Source organism: Bicyclus anynana, chromosome 18, assembly GCF_947172395.1.
Source record: "Bicyclus anynana chromosome 18, ilBicAnyn1.1, whole genome shotgun sequence".
In the NCBI taxonomy this organism is placed as follows: Eukaryota; Metazoa; Arthropoda; class Insecta; order Lepidoptera; family Nymphalidae; genus Bicyclus; species Bicyclus anynana.
Window position 1 is genome coordinate 8,096,499 of NC_069100.1, and position 27,807 is coordinate 8,124,305.

General features: G+C 35.0%; 1 protein-coding gene, 1 long non-coding RNA gene and 2 other non-coding genes across 7 annotated transcripts; 1 reads left to right on the top strand and 3 right to left on the bottom strand.

The window, feature by feature from the left end:
- Nucleotides 1–1,893: 1,893 nt before the first annotated feature.
- Nucleotides 1,894–23,353, bottom strand: LOC112048262 (damage-control phosphatase ARMT1). Of its 4 annotated transcripts, XM_052886913.1 has the most exons (15): nt 21,623–21,986; nt 15,789–15,894; nt 14,887–15,104; nt 13,808–13,964; nt 12,288–12,419; nt 11,722–11,799; nt 9,889–9,997; nt 9,208–9,293; nt 8,652–8,713; nt 8,289–8,353; nt 6,997–7,109; nt 5,995–6,172; nt 4,260–4,386; nt 3,491–3,579; nt 1,894–2,839 (listed from the first exon to the last, which is right to left on the bottom strand). In XM_052886913.1, exons 1-14 carry the CDS (start codon nt 21,820–21,822, stop codon nt 3,516–3,518), a joined length of 1,695 nt encoding a protein of 564 aa, XP_052742873.1. In that variant the 5' UTR covers nt 21,823–21,986; the 3' UTR covers nt 1,894–2,839; nt 3,491–3,515. The 4 variants fall into 4 exon arrangements, with proteins under 4 accessions (XP_052742873.1, XP_023941504.1, XP_052742874.1 ...); XM_024085736.2 differs by lacking the exon at nt 21,623–21,986 and adding an exon at nt 22,758–23,353 and having other exon boundaries at nt 1,894–3,579; XM_052886914.1 differs by lacking the exon at nt 3,491–3,579.
- On the bottom strand, nt 5,272–5,344 carry Trnak-uuu (transfer RNA lysine (anticodon UUU)). Its single transcript has one exon. It is a non-coding gene; the product is annotated as a tRNA-Lys (tRNA).
- On the bottom strand, nt 16,184–16,256 carry Trnak-uuu (transfer RNA lysine (anticodon UUU)). Its single transcript has one exon. It is a non-coding gene; the product is annotated as a tRNA-Lys (tRNA).
- Nucleotides 23,354–23,566: 213 nt separating the features above from the next.
- Nucleotides 23,567–25,882, top strand: LOC128198950 (uncharacterized). The gene is made up of 2 exons (XR_008251653.1): nt 23,567–24,514; nt 24,867–25,882. It is a non-coding gene; the product is annotated as an uncharacterized LOC128198950 (long non-coding RNA).
- Nucleotides 25,883–27,807: the final 1,925 nt, after the last annotated feature.

Sequence of the window (27,807 nt, forward strand, 5' to 3'; positions counted from 1 at the left end):
CGGATACTTTCAGCGGTTCAGCTTTCGCGCAGAACTGGATCGAACTGGAAATTAGTTTAAGTATTGGAACAACCCCAAATACTGAAAACTATATCCAGCGGGAGATCGAACCCAGGGACCTCCGTCTTGTAAATCATCCGCGCATACCACTGCGCCACGGAGGCCGTCAAAATATACCTAGTCGGATAAGCTAACCTCTACTAGACAATGATTCGCTATTATTCATTGACAAAATGAGAATAGGACCATCAACATCATTATCAACCGGCTCACTGCTGAGCTCGAGTCTCCTTTCAGAATATCACTAACCCCTCTCGGGTCAGGCCAATAGTCCACCACGCTGGGCCTTCACTTCATTGGCAGGCTTCACACACGAAGAGAATTAAGAAAATTCTCTGGTACGCAGGTCACCGTTTGAGACACGTGACATTTAATTTCTTAAAATGCACAACTGAAAAGTTGTAAGTGCATGCCTCGGACCTGATTCGAACCCACATCCTCTGGAATTCGAGGCAGAGTTCATATCACTGGGCTATCACGGCTTTTCGGACATTAAGACCGCCATTACCAAATGACAAAGAGCGTCATTAAGACATTAGCGCCGCGTCTACGGGACTTGTTTCGTAGCGCGGAGTATATCACTACTATTTTACAATGATTCAGTTACAATAATAAATGGATATACCCATATTGCGCTTTTTGCATCCACTTTTCGTCAACTTTATTCAGTTGCTCCCACTTGCCCTTCGGCAACCCGCAGATAAGGTCGGTCTTCACAACCCGCAAAGCTACAATTGACGCCGGAATGAAACCTACAAAACCATCAATCGGCAGCTAAAATATTATTTTATCATATCATTATCCTATCGTCAGGAAACTGCGTGAATGAATTCTGCAAATCCACCACGGTGGCCCAAAATGTAGATCGTATGTTTTAATTTTATTTTTCTTTCACATGAGAAAAAGGCAAAGGTATTTCACCGTACAGGATGTCCCAAATCTTCAAACATCGCTCTATTCGCAACTCAATAAAAATAAAAAAAAAAAATTAGCGCATTCCACAGACTAGAACGCTGCATTTCATTCCAATTTAAAGTTTTTTATTTATTTTTCAAAACAATCAGGGCCTTAAGGGGCCTTACCTATAATGATTCTATTTTCGAATAAACCCTCCTCCGTTTTATAGTAGGCTAGTGCTTGGCTAGTACTCGTAACAGACAAGAATTAAAAAACAAAATTACTTTAGCCCCTAGAGGCTGAAATGCTTGTTTAGCCCCGCTGTGGAATGGTAATATGACAGTGTTTTTGAGCAAGAGTAGTCAAAAAGATGTTTCTTGTCTCTGCTGTAAAGTTCGTCAGTTTGCGCGTACGATCTATCACATCTAGACCGATGATATGTAAGAAGAACAGGGTCGACCGCAGACGTCGGTCAGAACTTTGCACGAAAGTTATCATATTTCAAACGCCGCACAATTAACCGCCGCCACTGAAATAGCCCCGCTGTGGCGTGGTAATATGACAGTGTTTTTGAGCAAGAGTAGTGAAAATTAATTAATTCATAAAATTTAATTTAAACCCATATTCGGCTCTTTCGGCTCGAGTCTCTCAGAATGACAGGGGTTAGGCTAATAGTCCACGACGCTGGCCCAACGTGGATTGGCATATTTTACACACGCAGAGAATTGAGAAAATTGTCAGGTCTGCAGGTTTTCTCACGATGTTTTTCCTTCACGGTTGGAGACACGTGACATTTAATTTCATATATTGCACACAACTGAAAAGTTGGAGGTGCATGCCCCGGACCGGATTCGAACCCACACCCGCCGGATTCGGAGGCAGAGGTCATATCCACTGGGCTACAGCTCAGCTGCTTAATTAATTAAACACCACACATTTATTTAAACATTTTATTTCAACCAAGTATAAAATGACAATTAAGATTATCACACTTATGACGAACTTTGCCCTTATTTAATATAATATATACATAACATGCACATTATTAAATTTTTCTCTATAACAAAGCTCTACGGTCCCTGCACCCAGTTTTTCTTCACACATACTTATTTAAAATGATTCCCCTAAAACTAAATTATCAAAAAAATTGTGTTTAACACATTCAGATAATAATATCAAAAATCGAATCATCTCACTCTAAAAATGGCGACCTAAAATCATACCCACATACTTAAATTTAACTAAATACCGCGTACACAATCAATTTTGAATGTTACCAATTTATCACATAAACATGACATCTTACTACATAAAAGTAAAAAATTATTGAATTTCATACTAGTGAATGAATGAGCATCATGCAAAATATGCTAAATCGAATAAAAAAAAATATAATTATCCCTAAATAAATAAATAAACATATTGTTTGAAATATGTATTTTTTATTATTTGAAAGACTTGACGTCGCACTGATTGTCATAGATAATAACATCTTGCATATATTCATAGACACCATGCGCTAAGAATAATTAAGGCACCTTGCGCACTGGGCGGCAACGACCAGCAGTGGCCGACGACAAATTAAAAATGAGAGTATTAAATAAATTAAATAGGCTGACTATAAACTTCGAAGCTTAGAGCATCGCCGAAAGGTTGCCTGCCTATCGGTGTTCTACAAGATATATTTCGGGGAGTGCGCTCAGAAACTGTTCGATCTTGTGCCGCCGTCGCCGTTTTACCACAGGACTGCTAGGCATCGCAGAGATCTGCACCGCTACGTTGTCGAAATCCCTCGGGCGCGTACTAAACGGTTTAGTTCCTCTTTCCTTATACACACTGCAAAGATGTGGAATGCTCTCCCAGCTTCAGTTTTCCCCACCACCTACAATATGGGTATTTTCAAGTCAAGAGTGAATAGGCATCTTCTGGGCAAGCGCGTTCCACCATAGGCTGTATAATCGCTTACCATCAGGCATGATTGCAGCTAAGCGCTTGCTTATTCAAAATAAAAAAATAAAAAAAAAATCGTAGCCGTGGTCACTTAGTGCGAGATATGCCTTAGACGAAATAAGCTAGATTCAAAATTGCCCACTGCAGTGCGACATCTAGCGACGAACAGTGTAATTACGATATATTTTAGTTTTATAAAAGATGAATCATAGACAATTAGTCGGGGATCCGTAGAACATTTTTTACAACTGATTACTATCAAGTTAATTTTTCGTGAGTAGCTTCATTCAACTTTTAATAACTGACTAAATGTTTTTTTACGGTTAATTAATTATCAATAGTCATACAACTTAACAGCCACAATGTCCTACAAATTGCGTGGTACATTATCTCGTACCGACGCTCAGAAATTTTCATTTCCTGGTAACTCAGTTAGCAACCAGAATCAAGAATTTTCGTAAATAAAAAAAGTTGATTGTCTCATCCAATTAACTTGATAGTAATCAGTTGTACAAAATGTTCTACGGATCCCTGACTATATATTATTTGATATGAATTGTGCAATACGTAAATAGGAACGTGCCTATAAATAAAGGAACTTCATTTCATTATAATTTAGTGAATTCGTCGCCCCCCGGTAGAGGGTCAGCTTTATCACAGAACTGGATAACTCTGTAACAGAAGTTGATACCATTAGCTTACACTATAAGTTCTGTTTACATAAATACATTTTTAAATATGTCGGAAAAAAATGAGTTTGACATTTGAAGCGGTTGTCTGCTAAACACAATTATTGAATGAAAGTCTGTCAGGTCTAACAATTCCCACTAAGAATGTTACCAATAAACCCTGAGTGGCAAAGAATGACCTTGAGTGGAGTCACGCACTTGTAAATGATGTGTGAAGGGTTTAAGGCGCCCTTGACAGATATCTAACACTGCCCTTTTCCACTCAAGTCACTTGTCTTGTCACACAAAATGTAGATAGGCCCATACCTTCCTCATCTAGGAGAAGGGATTTTACATACCATTCAGCTCCAATGCGGATTGGCGGGCTCATTAGGGCGATAATGTTTTACTCTCGTTACAATAGGATAGTTGATTCATATCAACTTTAATACAAACAATATTAGTTTCGTGCAGTACATGGAATAAGGATCCGATATATATAGATATCAATTAATAAAAGTTCTTAAAAAACTTGATTTAAAAATCTACATACGTCAAAAACGCTGTTTTTCATTTTGTGACGTCACAATGTAGATTATACTTGATGTACTAAACGTCAAAGTAATTGTTAACTAATATTATCGCTACTAAACAACAGAAGCAAAGAGTAAAATGAACATTTACCCATAATTTCCTGTTTCCATCCATTTGTCGTCAATTTGATTGAGCTCCTCCCACTTGCCATCAGGTAGACCGCAGATTGTGTCAGCTTTGACCGTGCGAAGAGCAATAACCGGCGCTGGCGTAAAACCTGAAAGAGTGCCATCAAAATCGGTTAAGCATTTTAGTTAAGTAAGTAAGTATATATAATTTGTACTAGATAAATGTATTAAGATTTTTTACATAATATTTTATGGTTTAAAACTTAAATGAATATAATAATGATTTTACTACAGTATTTTAGAAACAGACTACAGCAGATCATTCATTTTTGAAAAAGGCTAAAAAAAATTAAAGCACTTTTCAAACTATGTAATAGATGTCTAACCGTAGTGTATTTGTTTAATTTAACAAAAAGTGGTAAGTTTACTGTTAAATTACACAAAATGTATAATAGAATTATGAAAATGGATTCAACATTTCGCATACTCTATATCAAATATAACAACAACATTAATTTTGTTAATAGATCAATAAATAATTGATTTATTTTGCTATTCTCCACAAAAAGATGAACAAACCCAAGTAACAATGTAACCCAGATCCGACCAAAGAATACCTACATATGTTTCACTCACAAACTGGAGCATTCTCAGACTAAAATCTACAATATTCTACTGCAAATGATATGATTACAACAATCATTACAACATCTAAAAATAAAATTTAAATATTCAATTTTAACTCAAACTTACGAATTGAAATTCTATGATCTTTAGGAATGGAAAACACCATTATTAAAAAAAAACATACACAACATTAATCTCACAAGTGTTTTACAAGGTTACGAGTAAATTATTGGTTTTAATTGAGTATTATTATACAAAATATTATTTATATTATCAATGTACCATAAGAATACACAATGAAATCTGAATTAATGAAAATTTAGAAAATTATCAAAACTTAATTAAAATTTTATATTAATTTAAAATTATTAAAAAAAATGTTGAAAAAAAAATAAAAAAAAGATGACCGCCCGAACAGGGACTTGAACCCTGGACCCTTGGATTAAAAGTCCAATGCTCTACCGACTGAGCTATCCGGGCTTGCAGAACAATCCCCAATATTAGCATCTGGATCTATGATATGAATACAGGAGTGTCTTGCAAATAATGCTCAGTACAGTTGTTTTTAACACGCATATATTAGCTTCACTTGTAACTATGTATGTAAGAAAATCTTGGAATCTTAATTTAACCCACTTCCCGGTTTTCGATTAGAATTTTGCACACGCTCTGAGTTCTGATGACAATACATGACTAGCTAAGAAACGTCATTACAAATCCAACATGGCGGACTTCCAAGATGGCGGACAGGCTGTCTGAAATCCACCCCCATGATATGGATATCAAATGAAAGGGTTTGCTGTCAGGAATACGAAAAAAATAGCCACGTGACTTAAATCCAATATTTGTAATTTTTTAGTGCGTGTTAAAAGCGTCTTTTAGTTTTTTAAACTATTTAAAGTTATTTAACTTAACCATGACTCTTTGTCATTTAGAATATTAATAATAAAGCTTTTTATTAATCCTTATTCCTTAGGGTTACAATAGTTTTAGTTATTCTTTTAAACCGAGTATTAGTAAGTTAGTATTGTTAGTAAGAGTAAAATTATTATTATTTTAGAATAGTTAGTTTCAATTTGATTGTTAGAAAATATTTAAATATAGATTTAGAATATAGAGCACAAACCCACCTTGCAGAGAAGGCTCGAACCCAGCGGTGGGTACGCAGTTCATCTCATTCAACAGCTTCCTATAGTTCAGATCGCCTTTGAACAGCAATGCGACTGCGAACTGCAGTTTTCTGTACAGTTCCGGGTCATACTTTTTCATGTCTTTATATACGTGGGGGGAAGTCCAGAAATCGTCGCACTGTAAACAATTAATATTTTATCATCATTAGCAACCCATATTCGGCTCACTGTTGAGCACGAGTCTCCTCTCAAACTGTGAGGGGTTAGGGTAATAGCCCACCATGCTGGCCCAATGCGGATTGGCAGATATCACAGGTTTCCTCACGAAAAATTAAAAAGTTATGAAATGACATGCGTTTTCTACCTTCATTTCTAAGTAGTTTGTTGGTTAACAGTACACATCGAGTAGGGCTGTAGCATAGTAATCATCCCTATTGTAGTCAAGCGCACTACACATATTATAAAGCTGAAGAGTTTGTTTGTTTTTTTGAACGCGCTAATCTCAGGAACTACTGGTCCGATTTGAAAAATTCTTTCAGTGATAGATAGTCCATTTATCTAGGAAGGCTATAGGCTATTATCGGGAACCACGCGGGTAAAACCGCGCGCCGTCAGCTACTTAAATAAACAAAATTTCTTGTAACATGTCCTCAGTTGGTGGTAGAAAACACGACAGACAAGTTTATGATACCCAACAACGTCAGCGCTGTGAGTTGAGTTTCCTTATTAGAGCAATGCCCCATTAGTGCGTAGCATTACGTTGCGTTGTCGTTTTTCGTATATGTCAAAAGACAAAAGTCAAAAAGTCAAAATTCATTTATTTCAAATAGGCTTAGTTTACAACCTCTTTCGAAACGTCAGGTAATAGTATTAAACTTAAGATAATGGTGATAATAATTATTCGAAACCTTAAAATTAAAGTTACGAGGGTTCCAAACGCGCCTTGGTCCGAGAAGAGCCCACAACAAACTCAGCCAGGTTTAAAATATGAGACCTAGTTACCATGATAACGAAAACGCCATCTTCTACAAAATTCCCCCACTCGTGGCCGAGTCGATTCAAGTTTTCCGAGTTTATTATTGTAGGCTCACTCTCTGCCTCCCCTTCAGCTGCATCTACAATTATAGAAACACTTTTATCTAAAAGATATATCTTTAAAATTCAATTCGAAAAATAAAAATATTATATTCTAAATAATCATTACTTCTCTCAATTAACTTACCCCTACCATTCCCCTACCCCTTTATAAGAACCTTCTCCTGACAATAACAAACACATAAAAAAAATAATAGTGAAGTCAGTCCAGCTTTTCAAGCGTGATGGCGTGATCAAGGGATATATGGATTCATTTTTATATATACCTACACTATATATTTTTTTAAATATGTCCAATATTCTCATTTCCCAACTAATTAGTCAAATAAATAAATTAATTAAACAAACAAAAAAAACCCGACTGCATAAAGTATAAAAAAAACTGAAAGAAAAAAAAACAAGCTCAGTCCAGAAGTGTAGAAAGCAATTAGAAAACAGTCGGGACCTATTAAATAATGTAGAAGAAAATCATTCTATCCAATTTATTTCACATTCATTTCACACTTTTTAGTTACGATAGATGCTTAATTTCGGATTTATTTATTACGTTTATTACAAAGTACGATAATTTATACGCCCAACCGAGGTTAAACAAATGTTCAAAAAATTCCACGGAACGCTCGGTGGGCGAATCCGACTCGCACTTAGCCGATTTTTATAATCAATATATTTACTCTATTTTATAACTTCACTTCACAAACCTGCTCGCACCTATAGTCATCCGCCTCGCGTATTTTGTATAGACAACTAATAAATAACGTTTTTCTAATTGTAGTTTTTTTTTAAACATGGCCATGATTTACCATTTTAGAATCCTCACAAAAAGCTCTTGAATTTGATACCCATATTGCAATATTAGAACAAAAAAAAATTTTTCACCTCGAGTTTATAGCGTCTCATAGTCGTCATATTGGTTTTTTTTAAATTCACCTATTTAAGAACACTTGGGTTATTAAGACTAATCTAAAATAATATTAATTAAGTAAATCTGTTCAGCGGTTTGGCAGATATGAGGTAATAAAGAATATTACATACATACATACAAGATACGCGCGAAAAACATAACCCTTCTTGCAGTCGGGTAAAATAGAGATTCAAATGGCAAATGAAAACGGGGGATATGTGAACTGAATTTCTTTCCTGCTGTGAATAAATTAATATTATCTAATAATAATTAATGTTCTTCCATACAAATTTACCTGCTTTTGGCTCTGGCGGTATTTTTTTATTGAATTTTGCGTCTGCACAAGATTTTATCACGTATCTGAAATTATATTATTCAATATGAATTATCTTAGTGTTGTACAATAAAATGTCTCTTTTTCCTCTTTCTTTCTTTGAAGGTTTCATGAACTAGTGTTTACCCTGGTTGAAATTCTATTCTTTTTTTTATTCTTTACAAGTTACCCTTTGACTACAATCTCACCTGACGGTAAGTGATGATGCAATCTAATATGCAAGCGAGCTAACTTGTTAGGGGGAGGATGATAATCCACACACCCTTCGGTTTCTACTCTATGCCCGCCACTAACTACCACTAGTAAATAAATTATTGCTTTCACCTGAAATCTCTTGGAGTGACATCTGACACGAACCACGGTATGCTTTTCAAGTGGAATCTCACCTGAAAAAAAAATAAAAGTCCACTTGTTAACCTACAATGTACACCACGATATCTCGAGACGAGAAAAAGACAAATGTTGAACAATAGCGGCATAATCGAACATATCCCTTTCTCTTTCGTTTCGTTGGTACGAAAGAAAGAGAGCAATATTTTAACAATGCGGCGATTGGTCGACAATTTGTCTTTTCTCTTTACGAGATGTCGTTGATGTTAACCCATGATAGTAAGTAACCATCGTCTATAAACAGAGCAAAGATTTCTCCTTCCAAACATAAGTGGCTTATGTCTCTCAGATTCCCAATATAATATACTCTTCCACTTTTTGACGGTCTCTATGGCACAGCGGTAAGCGCGATGGATTTACAAGACGGAGACCCAGGTTCGATCCCCGGTTGGACCGATTGATATTCTTAATTGTACCAGGACTGACTGGTAGGAGGCTTTCACGGATCTTACATATCTCATAGATAAATACAAATAATAATAATAATTACCCGTCCAACGATACCCTGCGCTATGAGGAAATGAGCGAGGCACAGGTCCGTGAACAGTTCGTATCCTGCGTTGTCACATATTATATCTGAAAATATATCAATAGGTACATCTAAAAAAAATAAAGCATATGTCTATAATTACAAAATAACTGTTTTAGCAAACTCAGAAGTGGATTCCAAAAATAAGAAAATGTCGAACAAAGGTTATTCACAATATTTGTCAGGACAACTTAATTAACAAATCAAACTGTAACCAAAATAAGACCCAGAATGGCAAAGAATGACCTTGAGTGGAGTCACGTACTTGTGAACGTTGTATGTAGGGTTTAAGACGTCTTTACCAGTTAATTAACACTCCCTTTTCCACTCAAGTCACTCTCCTCGCCTATCCCAAGTAACCCATGAAGAATTACACAAAAAGAAAAGTGGACGGCACGGGCATACTGAAGCCGACCGTACGAGTACCTTTTATCGCAAGTTAGTTATTTCAGTTATTTTAACACAAAAATAATACCGATTTTCATGAAAATTAAATAGGACCAATCTGGAAGCATATACTCTTTCAAACAAAAAAAGAATTTTCAAAATTGGTTAATAAATGACAAAGTTAAAACATACGTGTGTGTCTAATTGTAAACCTCCTCTTTTTGAAGTTGGTTAAAAAACGAATAAACGACGTACCAAATGTGGTAACCTGAGGTAGTGTCATTTTAGCAGGACAGGGTATCTGCTCCGGCGGTGGAGGTTCTTGTGCCTCTTCGGACTTCACTTCTTGTGGTTCTTCGGGGTGCTGAAATTATTTAAAAAATAATACATAGCTAGCGACCCACAGTTTTGCCAGATGCTAATATCAATATGAATAATACAAACTATACAGGGTGCTCGGGAGTATTTCCCATAATTTTAAACTTTTTATGTTTTTTTAACTACAAAATAAAACCGTTTCATGTTGTCATACAAAGTAATTCAAATAATTCCGACCATGTATCACACGTTTTACTTATTCTAAAATGCAAGGATAGAAAGTTTTTTAATTAATTTTCCTTAAAGATTATAACCCTAGAGTTATGGGAAATATGCCGAGCAATCTGTATTTATACATAAAAAAACAAATTATTTTAATGTTAACGTTACTTTACAATATACAAAGATCCGAATCGAAATTTCTAAGTCATACATAATCTATAACTAACTACGAAGTATGGATGTTTGTTACTCTTTCACGTTAACACTACTAAATGGATTTGGCTGAAATTTTCTATGGAGATAGATTATACTCTAGATTACTATTTTTTTCAGGATTTCCATAGTTCACGCTGGTTTTTTGATATATTAAATTTCACGGAAGAAGCCGTTTGGGCGTTCGCTAGTTAATGAGTTACAATGAAACAAATGCACGGATAGAGACTATAGGAGGATTCTGTAAATTTTTGCAACATTGACACTTTTTAAGAGATAGGTACAGAAAGGACACTTTCTTGCAAAAAAAAAAAGCAATATTCACGAGAGATAGTTATCACGAATTTGATTGACTACACTAAATCTATATGAACACTATAGCTTATTGAATTGAAAAACTGTTTAACTGTTTATTATTTATATCAAAAAGCTTCTAAAAACGACTAAATTATAGTTTTCATAATAGGTCAAAAAAACCTCTTGTTTACGTATCGGCACTCCCGCTAGAGTCGCGAGTCTGTGACAACTGCATTTCGCTTTGAAAACGGTATTCTGAAATATATGACTACTTGAATCACACTAATATTACTAAAGCCAAAAATTGTATGTATGTTTGTTATTCTTTCACGGCTTACACTGCAATTACTGAACCGATTTGGCTGAAATTTTCAATGGAGAGATGTTAACACATTAGCTGTTATAATTTATTCATTTGAACCACCAACAAAATCATATGTAAATAGACCTAAATTGTCTTAAAAATAGGGTAGTGAAAATCATATAACATAAAGTTAGCCACATCATGCACAAAGCATAGGTCGTGCTAACATTTAAAAGTAATAGTTGAAAAAATTAAAAATAAATTTACAAAAATTTGCGTAAAAATATATAAAAAGAAGAAGAATATAAATAAAAATAAAATAAAAAGAAGAAGAAATAAACTTAAATACAGCGGAAAAAAATGAATAAATAGTCAAATAAAAAAAATAAAAAAATAAAAAATAATAATAAAAAGATATTAATCTAATAAATACTTTCAAATGAAACGTTACTCCGTCTTTTACTAAACTACAAGTTTTTGGCCGTTTTTTATGTCATTTAACTACACAAACCGGCATTTTAGGGAGCTCCTTACACGACGAAAGCGATTACTACAATGAAACATCGATTCTATAGCAACAGTTTTTATAAACGCGTTAGATCATAGATTTTTGATCTCTTCCAGAGGGGTAACGGTTAGCGAGGCAGGTCCTGTTATTTAAATGGTCTAAGTTACTATTAAACTCTACGTAGTTTAAAGAAGAAGAATTGGAATTCAAATACAATGTTCCTTACCGCTTCAATAGCTTTGTTCATATTTTCCGCCTTTGTACAAATTGTATCACAGATTTTAGCTGACTCATCGACTAATACCTGAAAAATTAGATTAGAATTAGAATTAGATATTTTTTTTTTATTTTGGCCACACTTATGTTTTGATTTAACTTTAGACTTTTACAAAAGTCTCGAGATTTTTTTTTTAAATTAAGTCAGAAGTTAAGGTTTGCTCGTTTGTAGTGACTAGTTACTAATGATTCTACCACCGGTTCAGAAGGCTGGTTTTTTCGAGAAGAGCTGCCAGTAAACTCAACAGTTCCACTTTTATAATTCATATACATTATTAAAAAAAATATTTATTTACCAAAATACATACAAAAACTAAGCATTTGGTTGCCTGTGGTCTCCACACTAGATTGATCTGTATCGTGGAGACCAGAATTATATTTCATTGATAATTATATATTAATTGGTTAAACTGATTCAAATTTCTTTTACTTCCAAACGTCCAAACGGACTTCCCAGAATAGGTTGTACTTTATAAGACAATTCAAGTTATTATATACAATTTTAAATCATATTACCATATCTTTAAGATCTACAATCATTTGCAGCGGGTTCACGATAGTGGCCGATGCGCTGCCGCCTTCTGCGTTCAAATTCACCTCCTCGCCCAGAGACAACGAGAGATCGCATTTATTCGCCCATAGACACAACTGGAATTAAAAACATGTAAAACAAAACTAGGTATGTTGTTCTGCCAAATAAATTTCTTTCATAGAATTTCTTTTTTTTTTTCAATTATTACCTACATTGAGGTGTGAAAAATAATTTACAATTACTGTTCTAATATGTTATCATACTATAGACCTATCAAATATACAAAAAAAAATATCATTCAAATTAGTAGTCTTTTCAATGACCACACACACAAGACACAATAGGGAACATCAACATCATCATTAAAAACCCATATTAGGCTCACTATTGAGCACGAGTCTCCTCTCAGAATGCGAGGGGTCCCCGAATCGAAAGTAGGAGCCATACACACTGGGCTATCACGTCTACAAAAGGCTCGAGATTTTTTTAATAGGAATATATTATGTGTCGTGACTCATCAGAACAGAATCGGTATCATACATTTTTTTTTACAAACAATATTTGCCATATTTTTGAATATGACCAATATTCCCATTCCCCTCCAACTAGTCGGGAAAGACTGTGCTAGGAGTGGGTACGACAATAGACCAACGGGGCGGGGATTGAACCACCACCCCTCGGTGGTGAGTCCGACAGCTCTTACCGTTGAGCTATTGAGGCTCTATTTTGCAGGTAACGTTTACACTTTGACTGATGTGTCACATACAAAATGTATGATGCGTCACGACACGACACGTCAGACAAATATAAATCCGTTTATCGACAGTGTCATTATCCGCATCGCTCTATTAGCGATTGCGACACTAATTCGCGAAACGAAAATCATAGTTTGACGTTGACAGGATGTAATAACGGATTGAAATCGGCATTTCGCAATTGAGCTACCGGCTTTATGTGTTGTGACATGTCGTGATGGCTTCTGATTTTTCTTTTAAGGGCAATTTCATACGTTTTTATAATAAACTGCCACATGAAATCACTGGCATGTCTCTCAATAAGTTCAAAGTTTTTTATTAAACGTAAGCTTATAGAAAAGTCATATTATAGTGTCAATGATTATGTAAATGACAAAATTGCTTGGAAATGAAATGTATATATATATACATGACAGGCTACGTATATACCTATTGTTAAATGGTGATAAACTAAAAAAGGATAAACCTGGTTGAGTTTGTTGTGGGCTCTTCTCGGTCCAAGGCGCGTTTGGAACCCTCGTAACTTTAATTTTAAGTTTTCGAATAATTATTATCACCATTATCTTAAGTTTAATATTATTACCTGACGTTTCGAAAGAGCTTGTAAACTAAGCCTATTTGAAATAAATGAATTTTGACTTTTGACTTTTTGATGTGTCGCATACAAAATGTGTGATACCGATTCTGTTTTGATGTGTCACGACACGACACGTCAGGCAAATACAATTCCGCCTTAAGGCTATGCTTACCTTAATCAAGGTAATGAAGTCCTGTTTCCTCTTGTCTTTGTCGCTCAACGGTAACATAGTGAACAGTTTGTCGGCTACCATGCACATCGGCTCCAGACTGTTTGTGAACGACTTGTCCTTTTGTTCGTCGAACGGATCGAATTTATTTAGAGATTTGCTGAAATTTATAAAAAAACTGGATTTAATAGTTATTTATTATGCAAGTCATTTGGTTGTCTATATATCCATAGATATATAAATGGCACCACGAAATAGAGACACTTTGTGCCTCTATTTGGAATTTCAGATAATCGTGCTTTAAACTGCAATTATTTAACTGTTATATTGCAATACAATATTTTAGGTATCACCGGTTACGTAGGGTCGCGGCGACGGCATCACCCCGCGCGCGTTATTTACGTAGGTATGACCTGCACGCAGGGACAATCGCAGCTCATTTCGCAGACTTCATAAAATTCTATGCGACTATATCTGTCTACGTTGCAACAGCCAATGTTCTGTGATCAGTGCTTGGCACCCAAGCAAATATTGTGGGAAATATCTTTGCATATATTTATATATGTTTAGTTATCATCTTTTTATTAATATATTACACTTTAACTTTATTATGTTGTTTCAACCATCGATATAAATCGTTAGATGGACCCCTCCATATTAAAGAACGCTCAATTTTATGTCGTTACCCAAAGCCACAATATGACTAAAGAGAAATGTGTTACGAGTGATGACGTACTCAATGTGCGAAACCAATGACAATTCCGCGACGCGTTGAGGCCCATCTAACGATCTACGATCGATGGTTCCAACGTTGTTTTCATTACTGAACCATTATCTTGTCAACTGGTACAATATCAATGTTTTTTGTGATACTGCGTGTATAAAACAACGAGCAAGCGAAGGATTCTAAGATTGAACCACGAGCAAAGCGAGGGGTCAAGCAAATAGTCGCATCCGTTACCAGTATTTTAAAATTTATAAATCAAAGTAGTACGCCTAAACAGTACTTTCGGACTCTGTTTCGATTTTTTTTTCATGAGAAGTTTAATAGGTACAAACGAAGTAGTTAAAAGATAACTTACATGAGCTCGCAGCCTTCTCTGAGTCGTCTATAAACGTAACATTCTGAGAACACCCACAGATTGGTGAAGTAGTACGGACTTTGTGCGTTTCCGATCCACTGGTTCCATCTCTTAGCTTCTGGAGTATCTACTGTGAGGAGATCGTACTTTTTGTTTGTCACCAAATCGTTTTTCAGTTTAGTTATGTACTGGATCAAGTTGCGGATATCCTCATTAGTCTGCAAAATTAAATTCATCATTAACATCATCATCATCATCATCATCATCATCATCATCATCATCATCATCATCATCATCATCTTAGTAGTTCTCAACCGGGAGGTCCTGGGTTCGATTCCCAGTAGGGGTCAGTCAGCAGCGTGCACAAGGTTTTTAACTAGGGTATGCACTAGAGGTACAAAATGGAAAATTCCTTCTCCAATACGTCTATGACGTGCACGCCACTGGGGTTAGTTTAGGATGGTATATTTTCTAAATTTCTGCCGTGGCTATATTTACCACTGCAAAGACGTACTGGCAAGCGATTTAGCGTTCCGGTACGATGCTGCGTAGAAACCGAGGTATGGGTAGAATTATCTTACCTATATCTCTTCCACTTCCAACTTATAAATCTATATTTTATCGTTTTCCCACAGGAACGGGAACTACGCAGGAGAAACCATGAGGCACACAAGTCTATACATACTAATATTATAAAGATGTATAGTTTGTGAGATTGTAGGCGATAATCTCTGGATATAGTACCGAACCGATTTTGAAAATTCTTTTACAAAGAGAAAGCCATGTTATTTGTGAGCGTCATAGGCTATATTTTATCCCCGTAGACCAATGGGGACGGGAACTACACGAGAGAAACCGCGAGGTTCTGCTAATGTAAATAAAGAAGTAACAGTTGGCCTTACCGCATTATGTGTTGACTTGATCTTCGAACCCTCGCGCGATAAGTAATCGATGACTTTAGTTAGGATTATAGGCAGGCGTTCTATTAGCGAATAATACGCGAAACTCCTGGAATAGAACATATGAAATTATTAATAAGGGTTCTGTTTTTGTACGTAAGTACATTCGGAACTCTAAAAAACACAAAAAAACAAAACAACAAATGTTTTTTTAATTTTTCCTAAAGTATCGAAATTTTTGTATTCAGGGGAATGAACGCATGGCTTATGGTGTAGGTGATAAAAATCCTGGATCATAAAACTTCTATAAAAAAAAGTCAAATACAAAATAAATATCAAAAAACAAATAATATAGAAATATAATAAAAAAATATAAAAATCGACGTTAAAAAGTTAGCCGCCCGAACAGGGACTTGAACCCTGGACCCTTGGATTAAAAGTCCAATGCTCTACCGACTGAGCTATCCGGGCTCTATGATGTACGACGAAAAAGTCAATGACAGTATAAAATGGGTCACAATTGAGACATTTTGTTTGAAGACAAATATGTACAGCTGTTACTCTCTGCAATCTGTTCATTTGATTTTGAATCAATTTTGTTCTTTATCATATGGTGTACAAGACACATTTTTCTTTTAATAAATTAATTACAATTTTATAAAAGTAGACAAATTACACCTACCTACCTTTGTTTCTAAACTAAACAGTTTATAAGTAATGTTAAAGTATTTAAAATAAATATCCATATGATTATGTAGATTTCATGTAAATGTACATCAACATAGATAAATATGTAATTATAAAAACAATTATTATAATTGTAAAACAAATATTGACTGTGTAATATAATATAATAAAGACCACAAAAGAACATACTTTATTCTCATTCATACAATCCTTTGTTGTTTTTAATTCTTCTTATAATAAACAAATTTGTTATTAAAATTTTATTAGAAAAATAAATTCTCATAGGTATCGAATTTGTTAAAAAATACATATTTAAAGTTGAGATTTGATTTTGTTTGTTTATTGAAAGTACTGAACCGATTTTTAATAAATCCTTCTTTAATAAAAAGCTACATTATCACTGAGTAAGATCACGTAAGATAGGATATGTTATATCCCCATATTTTTTTTATATAAATAAATATACTTAAACAATACACATCACTATCTAGCCCCAAAGTAAGCATACAGAGTAGCTTGTGTTATGGGTACTAAGATAGTTGATATTATAATATTCATATACATTTATATACTACACTAGCGGACGCCCGCGACTTCGTCCGCGTGAAACTCGATGTAAACTTTAAACTACCCCTACCCAACGCTACCCCTTTCTTCTTTCTTTTCTTCCTGGGCCTTATCCGCACTTGGCCACTAAGGTTTGGCCGTTGTACGTACGTACAACGCTACGCTACGTAAGAAAATTCAGGGAAGAGGTAGGGGTAGGGTAGGGACCCTACCCCTACCTCTTCCCTGAATTTTCTTTGCTATAAACCTCACGGAGCTCGAGACCTTTCCAACGAATGCAAAATCGTGAAAATCGGTTCGTGCGGTCTGGAGTTATAGCGTCAGGAAGGAAAACCCGACTTATTTTTATATATTAGATATAAATACTTATATAATGTATACTTATGTAATGTACACACAGACACTGGAAAAAACCCATGCTCATCACACAAATATTGTCACAGGAATGGGAACTTCTGTCTGCTAATTATTATTATAAATTAAAAAGTAAGTATCTATGCTTATGCAAAAGCTTTACTAGTCCAGTCCGATTTTGAATAAATTAGTTACAGAAATAGATTAGCCCTTGGACATTTTGTTACAGGCAAATCTCGTAACTAACTCGTTTTTTGCGAGGTTATGCTGTAGGTTGTAAATACCTACTGTGTGGAGTACGACGACATTGGTGGGGGAAGGCAAAAGAGTTGCGGGAGGCAACACACGCCTGTCAACGCAGGGGCGTAGCTACTACTGGGCCGATTGAGGTTTTTTTTAATTGGTCCAGGTCTGGCTGATGGGTAGGCTTCGGCCGTGGCCAGTTACCACCCTACCGGCAAAGACGTACCGCCAAGCGATTTTGCGTTCGTTGTCGTGTAGAAACGGAAAGGGGTGTGGATTTTCATCCTCCTCCTAACAAGTTCGCCCGCTTCCACCTTATATTGCATCATCACTAACCATCAGGTGAGATTGTACTAGTCAAGGGCTAACTTGTAATGAATAAAAAATAAAAAAAAGTTGGAAACATTCTATAGTCACTGTCATAATCATTTTAAGCGAGAATTTTTGTTTGTTATGTGAGAAATGTTTACCCTTCATTAATTGGGCCCCACAAATAATTTTGATACAGGGCCCGTCCAAGGCGCGCTACGCCTCTGCTGTCAAGTGTCAATCTATACCATCCCAAGCTGACGCCGCGCGCTTTCACCCGCGTGGTTCCCGTTTCCGTAGGAATACGGGGATAATATATAGCCTATAGCCTTCCTCGATAAGTGGGCTATCTAACACTGAAAGATTTTTTCAAATCGGACCAGCAGTTCCTGAGATTAGCGCGTTCAAACAAACAAACTCTTCAGCTTTATAATTATTTATTAATTAGTATAGAAGTAAAGATTATAAAAATAGCAGACCCCCCGCGGTTAGTGAGGAACTACTGGACACAATTGAAAAATTATGTTCGAGTCAATTTAGTCAATTTATGAAGGAAGGCGTACAGACGTATATAGCGTCAAGCTACAACCAATAGGAATAGAACATCAATGACAAATGTGGCAATAAAAGGAAAAAATATTCCTTTTGTGAGCTTTCCTTGCTTGCATAAACAGTTAAAGTTACGAAAACATTATGTATGGCAGAGTTATTCCTTTTTAAAAGTTCTAAACAGTTTAACAGAGACAAACTAGCAGACGTCTGTTAGTTTTTTTTATATGTACTTTCTGCAACATGGCAATCTGCTCATAGGCAATAAGACATTCATGTATCTGATATCATCATATCATTCAAGGATTTCCCCGAGAGCTAGTTTGCTGCAGATTCCCTGTCAGCAGCTTCCTCTTTGGCTTGTTATGGAAATCTGTTCCACAGGTCGGGCGTCTGTTAGTGAATGCATGAAGTAAGTACTTGTCACCCAAAACGCTCTGTAAGACTGTAGCATTGGCTACCCCTATATACAGAGTGCTCGAGAGTATTTCTCATAATTTCAAGGTGTAGACAAGTCCTCTTTTAGCAATCAAACTGCATAAAATAAAAAAAAAACTTTTTATGTTTTCATACAAAATTATTCAAATAATTCTGACTTTCCGTAAACACACGCCTTTATCTATCCTTGCATTTTAAAATATATGTAATCGTAGAGGTAAGACTGTAGATATCAACGAGATACTGCAACTGGCACTCCAAACTTCACTAGTAAGCTAGGTACTTCATGATATTTATCAATGAATAAGTTCGGCTAGGTCATAATATAAGGATGCGATATAAGGGACACAATTTAAGATCTATTTACAAAAGAAATGTTTTCTACTCTGAAAATATTCATTTTAGAACACACCTAGACATTTTTAATTATTTTTCCTTAAAGAATATAACCCTAGAGTTATGGGAAATACTCCTGAGCATGCTGTATATTAACAAGAACTTGGTTATGTTGTTTGTCTATGGAGATTATTTCCCACTGTCTGTCTTTCTAATCTTTTAATCCACATATCAGATTTCCATGTGATTTTCACAAGTACTTGAAGCTTACAATTCTAATCTATTAACAACATCAATATACAAACAATGCATTTCATTATTAATGTTTGCAAAGTTCTTGTGATACTCCATTAAAACCATACAAGATCTTATTCTATAGAGATAAAAGCTTATCAAACAGTGGACTATAAAGTCATATACTCGTAGTTAAATGTAATGATGTGATAATAATAGTTTATCTTTAAGTACATTTTTACTAACTTCATAGGTGATAACCACTTTTTTTTTTTTTTTTTTTTTTTATTCTTTACAAGTTAGCCCTTGACTACAATCTCACCTGATGGTAAGTGATGATGCAGTCTAAGATGGAAGCGGGCTAACTTGTTAGGAGGAGGATGAAAATCCACACCCCTTTCGGTTTCTACACGGCATCATACCGGAACGCTAAATCGCTTGGCGGTACGTCTTTGCCGGTAGGGTGGTAACTAGCCACGGCCAAAGCCTCCCACCAGCCAAAACCCACTTAATATTCCCACTTAATATTATTGACATTTTGTCTACATAAAGGGATGTCTGTTTCCTCATGAATTTAAAGACACATTCAATTTATAGCACTGTATGTTTAGTGCCTGGTTAAAAACCTTGTCCTTGCCACTGTATGAGCCTTATATGCTCAAATTTTGGGGTAACAGCCTCAAACAACTTTGTACCAAATGGCTTATTTATTTTGTATATGCTCAAATACACAGAATTTATAGTAATGACATAATTTGATAATATATCTAACAATTTGCATGTGTAGCTATAAAATAGGAAATCCTGAGTTTGATTAACACCAACACACTTTTCATACATCATCATTAAATTATATCATGCTCATTATCATGTCTCAATAGCTTGGTGGTTATGAGGCCAGCCTTATCACCGAGGGCTGGTGGTTCAATCCCCACTCACAGTTCTATTGTTGTACCCACTCCTAACATGCCTAACTCTTAGACTAGCTGGAGGGGAACTGAATCATTGGTCATATTTAAAAGGTATGGCAAATGTTCTTAAAAAAAATCATTAACTATAATACATTTACTACCTTCTGTGAACTGTGAAGTCCTCCTAACTATTCCTACCTCCTCATACTGTAATTCAACATTATCAGCCTAATTTAATCCACAGGTTCAGGCCTCCCTCCTTGTAGGAGACATGACATACAATACTGCTATATTGCAGGTTAATAGGCTTGGAGTGATAATGTTTAGCTATTGAGACAAATATCTTAGCATTCCATAGTTTCACCATATCGTTGCCGGGTCCATGATGTGGCAGAGAGAAAATCTCAGAGCAGAGCCATGGACTTGTGACCAATTAACACTTCTCATCTCTGCTTGTGTTGTTCTCCCTGCCAAGCTAAATTTGGTAAGAATTTTCTGTAGTTCTAAAGAGGTTACAGTCTATATCAGATGTTAATTTTAATGTCCCGGGCCAACAGAAAATATTTTCTGAGAATTTCTTACACGAAACTGAAGCTCAATATTTTATTCTCAACCCTTGAGTTCAGAAGTCATAGTCTAACTCCTGAAAAGAGGCAGTTGTGATTAATGTAGGCAACATTTTTTTTTATTCTTTACAAGATAGCCCTTGACTACAGCTTACAGCAGCAGCAGCTTGGTACTTTTAAATGAACTTCTACATGAGAGCTGTTGAATGCTTTAATAAATTTTTAGATTGTCAAAAAAGATTTGAAAATAGAACCAGAATCCTTACATCAAGCTTATTGTCGAATACCTAGACCGTTTTATTTAAAAACTAGCGGACGTCCGCGACTTGTCTGCGTGAAACCCTACCCCTGCCCTAAGTATCCTATGTCTCCTGGTTCTAAGCTACCTCTCCACCAACTTTTAGTCAATTTCAGACCAGCCAGTTCTTGAGTTATAAATAGTGTAATTAACAGTAATTTCTTCTATGTAGAGAAGATAGATAAATTTTAGAAATTAAAATTTATTTGTATATTTCCAAAAGGTCCTCACAAAATTCTAATGTCTGTTTGTACAGAAACTACCAGTTTGGAAGGTAGGTTTAAAAGTAGTTGAATGTTTATTACCGTATACTACTTTTATTAGGTTATTTAAGTAGGTACGTACTTTTTAAAAGTGCCCTGCAACGGCATATTAAAAGGCGTCGCAGTGTCCAGAAATTTCGCATCTTTGTCCACTTTTATGAACGGCCCACCGTAAATGAAATCTGGAGTCGTTGAAGAGTCTTCTTTGACGCTTTTCGCTTGGCCCGACGTTCGGGATTCTTGGAAATTAACGTTTGAGACCTGACTTGAAGATTTACTCATTTTGGTATGTTGTTTTTAGTGCCGATTTTATATTAATTATTAAATAACACGTATAAATTTTGCATATCAGGTTCGACGTTTACGTTTCTTTGGTGAAAAAACGCGACTGAACAACCGAGATTTTCATGTTTTCTTCATTTTTGTTTAAAAATAAAATTGACAATGACAATTTGACAAATGAAATGACAATTTATTTGACGGATGTCAAAGTGACGATTTGTGTTCGTTGTAAATGCACTGCAGCATTTGCAGCGACCGTTTTCTAACATAAAGAAGAACAAAACTCCATCAAAAATCTCAAATAATTTGGGACTTGTTTATTTCCGTAAGACACGAAGAATTGTTTTTAGAAAAAAATGTCTGCAAACATATTTTTTATTCAAGTCGAAAACTGAAAAAGTGGAGTATTTCTTTTCTTAATTTATTACGATATTCCATCACTGACGTTTTGGCGGTAAATTTAAACTTTTACTGTTCTGTTACTGTTTAAATCGATAATAATTAATTATTTATGGCTAGGTTAATTAGTTAAATTAGTAGGTAGGTCTAGTTACTGAACTCCTTCTTCATGATTCTAGTAAAAATTAGTTGAGAATCAGAATGTCTTACAGTATCAGGTTAACTGTATCCGACTGTACTATTCATATTAACTACTCGTGCATTAGACATTCATTCAAGCTTCGCTTTGACTTATGTGCACTTCTTCCATAACCTTACGCCTGAATATTTGTTACAAAAAATGTGATTAATGAAGAACCGCTCGACCGATTTTGTGCAAACTTATACCATCTACTAAATAAATAGTCCGAACAATGCCTAAACATTTGATTCTGATATGTGAGCCCGTTCTTGAGTTATAAAATTGCTTCGAAGTGGCATTGATTTTTATGTATAGTTAGGATAGGTTATGATAATTAATAAATAAAGGTACTTACATTCCAAAAATTCCTCGAAGTTCCACATTCCTGGGTGTAACTATGCGCATAACTGGATAGTTATCAGTATCTATAGGCCAATGCCAAGTCGCCATGTTCATAGAACAATAATACAGCAAATAAGGACCAACGAATTAACTCTTTGCAGATATTTTAAATAACTTTTCTCAGTTTTATCAGACACACACTATAGACAATAAATGAATTGTTAAATATGTACGTGCATATTTTGCAATACAAAACAAACCAACACGAGTTACGCTTTTGACCGTCAATTGCAAGCTAAAAATAATCCACCGATGACCGACGTTTGCAATGAATATAAGGGGCCTAATTGTCTAACGGACTTCATTGATCGTAAAGTTCATACGATCGGCTACGATCAACGATCAATCGTAACTTTACATTGGTATTGTCTAATTTAGTTCATTATATGAAGACCGGATGGTGAACGATGAACTGAAATCATTCATGAAGATTGCGTATTGTTTATGCAAAACGATAGTGAAACTATCGTTAATAATATTATCAAATTTAAGTCAAACTCCATAATAATGCATATATTTTAACAAAGTTTTATGTCTTTTGTTTAAAACATTAAAGAAGCATTAAATTTCACGAAAAATATCTACTATTGAAGAAAATAGCGTGAGAAAATGGTACATGCAACTCAAGTAACAAAACGCAATTAACGAATTTAACCAAGGGCTATTTGGACTATTTGGTAATCTCCCTGTTGTCTGTGTAGGCTAGTGTCAAAATAATGGGGTATCCTATTAGTCTGTGGTGAAACATAGCATATTAATAACCTGTGGATTAGAAATTTAAATTTTATAAACAAAACAAAGTTTTTATTTTTCAGGTTTTAAAGAGAATTTAGAAATTCAGCAAAGTTTTACTAAATTATAGTGATCTTAGGAGCAAAGTTTACTTCGTTTGTGTTATTGTTAATCAAAAATATAAAAGTAAACAAAAAAGAAAAACTACCTCTATCTAATTTTGTCGATGTCCATTTCTTAAGAAGTTTCTCATTAAAACAACCCTTAACTCAGGCAAGGCAGGGCTAAGGTGGTTAGCGTAACTACAAGTGGTTAACTTACAGTTAGCCAACTGAAGAACAATCAACAATGCCCGATTAATAAGTGATCGCGCTGCTTGTCTACTACTTGCTGCTTGTCCCTGCACTAGTTATAGCAGTAATTTCTTTGTTTGGAAGTATTTAGCACATCCGGGCTGCGCAAAAGGAGAGAGTGGGCATTTCCTCTGTCTCTTAGAAAAGTCCGCATGTTATTTTTATCCCAGTGTTAATCTCTAAGTCTCGTATGAATCGGCACTAATATACATAGGTTTACCTTAGTGTGTGATTAGTGACTTCACAAACAGACTTATTATTAAAGGATTTGAACAGTTCTCTAGCTCTTTAGGGTGTTTTATTCCTTCACCAGCCAACAACAGTGTCATAATTACAATGGGTTCGCAGAGTTAGTTTATCTAGGCATTTAGATATACCATACAAAATCCTCTACTGAGAGCAAAATGTTACTGTTATATTTTATTTTTTATTCTTTACAATTTAAACTGAAAATCCACAACCCTTTCAGTTGCTACACGTCATCACACCGGAATGCTAAATTGCTTGGCCGTAAGTCTCAATTGGTCCAGCCGGGGATCAAACACAGGACCTTCGGAACATTAATTATCATTAACATCTGATAGTGGTATATTAACACCATAACTACCAATCCACATTGGAGCAGGTTTTTTTTTTTATTCTTTACAAGTTAGCCCTTGACTACAATCTCACCTGATGGTAAGTGATGATGTAATCTATGATGGTAACAGGCTAACTTGTTAGGAGTAGTAAGACAATCCACACGCCTTTTGGTTTCTACATGGCATTGTACCGGAATGCTAAATCGCTTAGTGGTAGGTCTTTGCCAGTAAGGTGGTAACTGGCCGAAGCCTCCCACCAGCCAGACCTAGACCAATTGAGAAAACCTCAGTCGGCCCAGCCAGGGATCAAACCCAGGACACCACTCCTAATGTTTTCCTCTCAAAGATTCTATCTAACTTTTAGTATGAAAGATTATTTTTTTTTTTTAATTTCAGACTAAATTGATTATTATGAACAGACCATTATGATGAACCACTGATATTGACTCAGAGACATGAAGATGAGTGCTTTGACAACAAGACTGACTAGCTGAGCCAGCTTAAGAATTATGTGGTGTGTGTGTGTGTCTAATTCCAGGAGTTCTCTATGTCAGCCATGCATCTATATTCTTACTCATTTTTGTTAATTATAAAATAAATTTGATTATTTAGTGTGTAACTTCATTGTACCTATCCTGCTAGCTGTTAGAAAGATAGCATCTGTAATAATTTATTTACGGTAAAACATATTTAAAAATAAACATGCTTTAACATTTAAGTATGGCCAATATGTTGTCAAGTACAGTGGGCAGGGCTGAATCCATGATTGATGACTGATCCATGATGATGACTTTTTTTCTGATTTAAGAAAATAATCTAATCATCAAAACAGTGTCTGCAAGTACTGTACAGGCTGACTGTTTGGATGAGAAGTATATATTTGATTATTTTTAAGCTTTGTGGTTTCAGGGTTTAAAAAATGTCTAACTGAAAGACTATGTTTACTGTATTTATTATTATTATAATAAATAAACTTAAAAAATCTTTTTTTTATAAACTTCCAACCCCTATTTCACCCTCAGAGGTGTCATTTTCATAATTCTTAGAATACCAGTAGTCAAGATACTGTAATAAAAAGATACAGTTTGTGAGATTGTAGGGGTAAACACTGGACCTACTGAACCAATGTTGAAGATTATTTTACCAATAAAAATCCACATTTGAGTATTATAGGCCATGTATTCCTTCCCACGGGAACAGGAATTATGTGGGTGAAACTGCAGGGGGTGAACATACACAGGTATTATAAATGTATTTTTTACAACTACACTTTTTTGAATAATTTATTTAATTATTGTAATGGTAAAAAAAAATATTAATAGTAAAATGTTAAACTGAAAGCTTTAGTTTTGGAAAAGACTACAAAAAACAAACTCAGCGAAGTAAGTATTCTTTTATTTTCAAATATCAAAGACCAAATCAAATATCATCAGCATTTCACAATCTATGCAAATATTTTGATAATACACACACATTTATGATTTGACCAGATAACAGGGTCATCAGTACAATGTCCTATCAGCTAAAAGCCTTTGCCATCTTTTCTTCAGCACACCAATATGTTATTCTATTGTATTGCAGGTGCTTTTTGTAATATTGGAGTCTGCAGTTATAGGGCATATTCCAAATATCCTGTAAAGCAAAATTGTTAATATTGAGCATATTATAAAATACACACATCAACATTTAGTCTCAATGTAAGTGTAGTTTGTGTACTAAGATAATATAGCAGACAGACAAGCTTCGCTTTGACTCATTCCCTATTCCTATCCTATTCTAATCCCACCCATTGGCTTATCTACTATTATTTCCTATTCCTATTCGGTAGCTCAGAATCTAAAACTAACTATGATCAAGAAAAAAACAAAAGAAATGAAAGATAGAACAAGAGACTGCTACAAAGAAACAAGTAAAGCGATTAGAGAAGACTATGAAAATCACAGAAAGAAAGTGATTGAATGGAATCTAAACAACTTCCGAAGTGTAAAAAAAGCTAACAAACAACTTACTACACACAAAAAATGGATTAGCAGACTAGAAAACGACAACAAAGAATCAACGACAAGAAAACAAGTTCTACAATGCGCCACAAACTTTTATAAGCTACTATATAAAAGATCACCAGAAGACAGCCTAGAAGAAAAGTTAAATCACAATAAAAAGATAGAAAAGGTTGAGGAAATAACTGAAAAAGAAATATTACATTATATAAAGAAGTTAAAACCAGACAAAAGCCCAGGCCCAGACAACATAAGTAATGAAGTGCTAAAAATAGGAGCCTGCAAATTAATCACATTCCTAACAACACTTTTTAATAAAGTATTAGTACAAGGAAAAGTACCACATCAGTGGTGTAAATCAAGCATAATTCTATTATACAAAAAAGGAAACCCGCTAGATTTGGGAAACTACAGACCGATAAGCCTGCTTCCCAGCATCTACAAACTCTTCTCAAGCATCCTGCTGAAAAGAATTTCATCTCATATAGATAGCATGCAACCTGTGGAACAAGCAGGCTTCCGTGAAGGGTTTTCTACAACTGACCATATCCACACAATCGAGCAAATAATAGAAAAATTCAGTGAATACAATCAACCACTTTATATTGCCTTCATTGACTACTTCAAGGCCTTTGACAGCATCTACCACAGCTCAATTTGGAAAGCATTAGAAACATGTGATATAAACAACACATATATAGACATTATTAAAAATATTTACTCAAACACAACTAGTAGAATCAAACTAGAAAATAAAGGCGAAGAAATTGCAATACAAAGAGGTGTCAGACAAGGTGACCCACTGTCACCAAAATTATTTATTGCAGTATTAGAAAATGTATTCCAAACATTAAACTGGAAAAAGAAGGGAATCTGGATCATAGACCAATTCTTAAGTCACCTAAGATTCGCAGACGACATTGCAGTATTTGCTAAATCAGCCTCAGAACTTCAAGAAATGATAAAGACGCTGAGTGTAGAAAGCAAAAAAGTAGGGTTACAGATTAACTTTATCAAAACAAAAATAATGACCAACCACCACCAAAAACCGGTAGAATTAGACAATAAGATAATAGAATATGTAAAGAACTATGTTTATTTAGGAAAGCAAATTTCTTTTAACAAGGACAACAATAAAGCAGAGGTGGAAAGAAGAGCAAATATAGCATGGAAAAAGTTCTGGGCTCATAAAGAAATTTTCAAAGGAAATTACACTGTTAATTTAAAAAGGGTTGTAATGGAGACAACTATTCTACCTTGCCTAACCTACGCCTGCCAAACATGGGTCTACAACACAAGTTCGAGGCATAAACTCATCACCACACAACGTGCAATGG

Bases quoted from the DNA above. Each gene is read 5' to 3' on its own strand.
- LOC112048262 (XM_052886913.1), bottom strand. From the start codon at position 21,822: ATGAGTAAATCTTCAAGTCAGGTCTCAAACGTTAATTTCCAAGAATCC. The intron at 15,105-15,788 runs GTAAGGCCAACT...TTAATTTTGCAG, and splicing joins TCAAGTCAACACATAATGCG to ACTAATGAGGATATCCGCAA. The intron at 7,110-8,288 runs GTAAATTTGTAT...CTATAATTGTAG, and splicing joins ACCGCCAGAGCCAAAAGCAG to ATGCAGCTGAAGGGGAGGCA.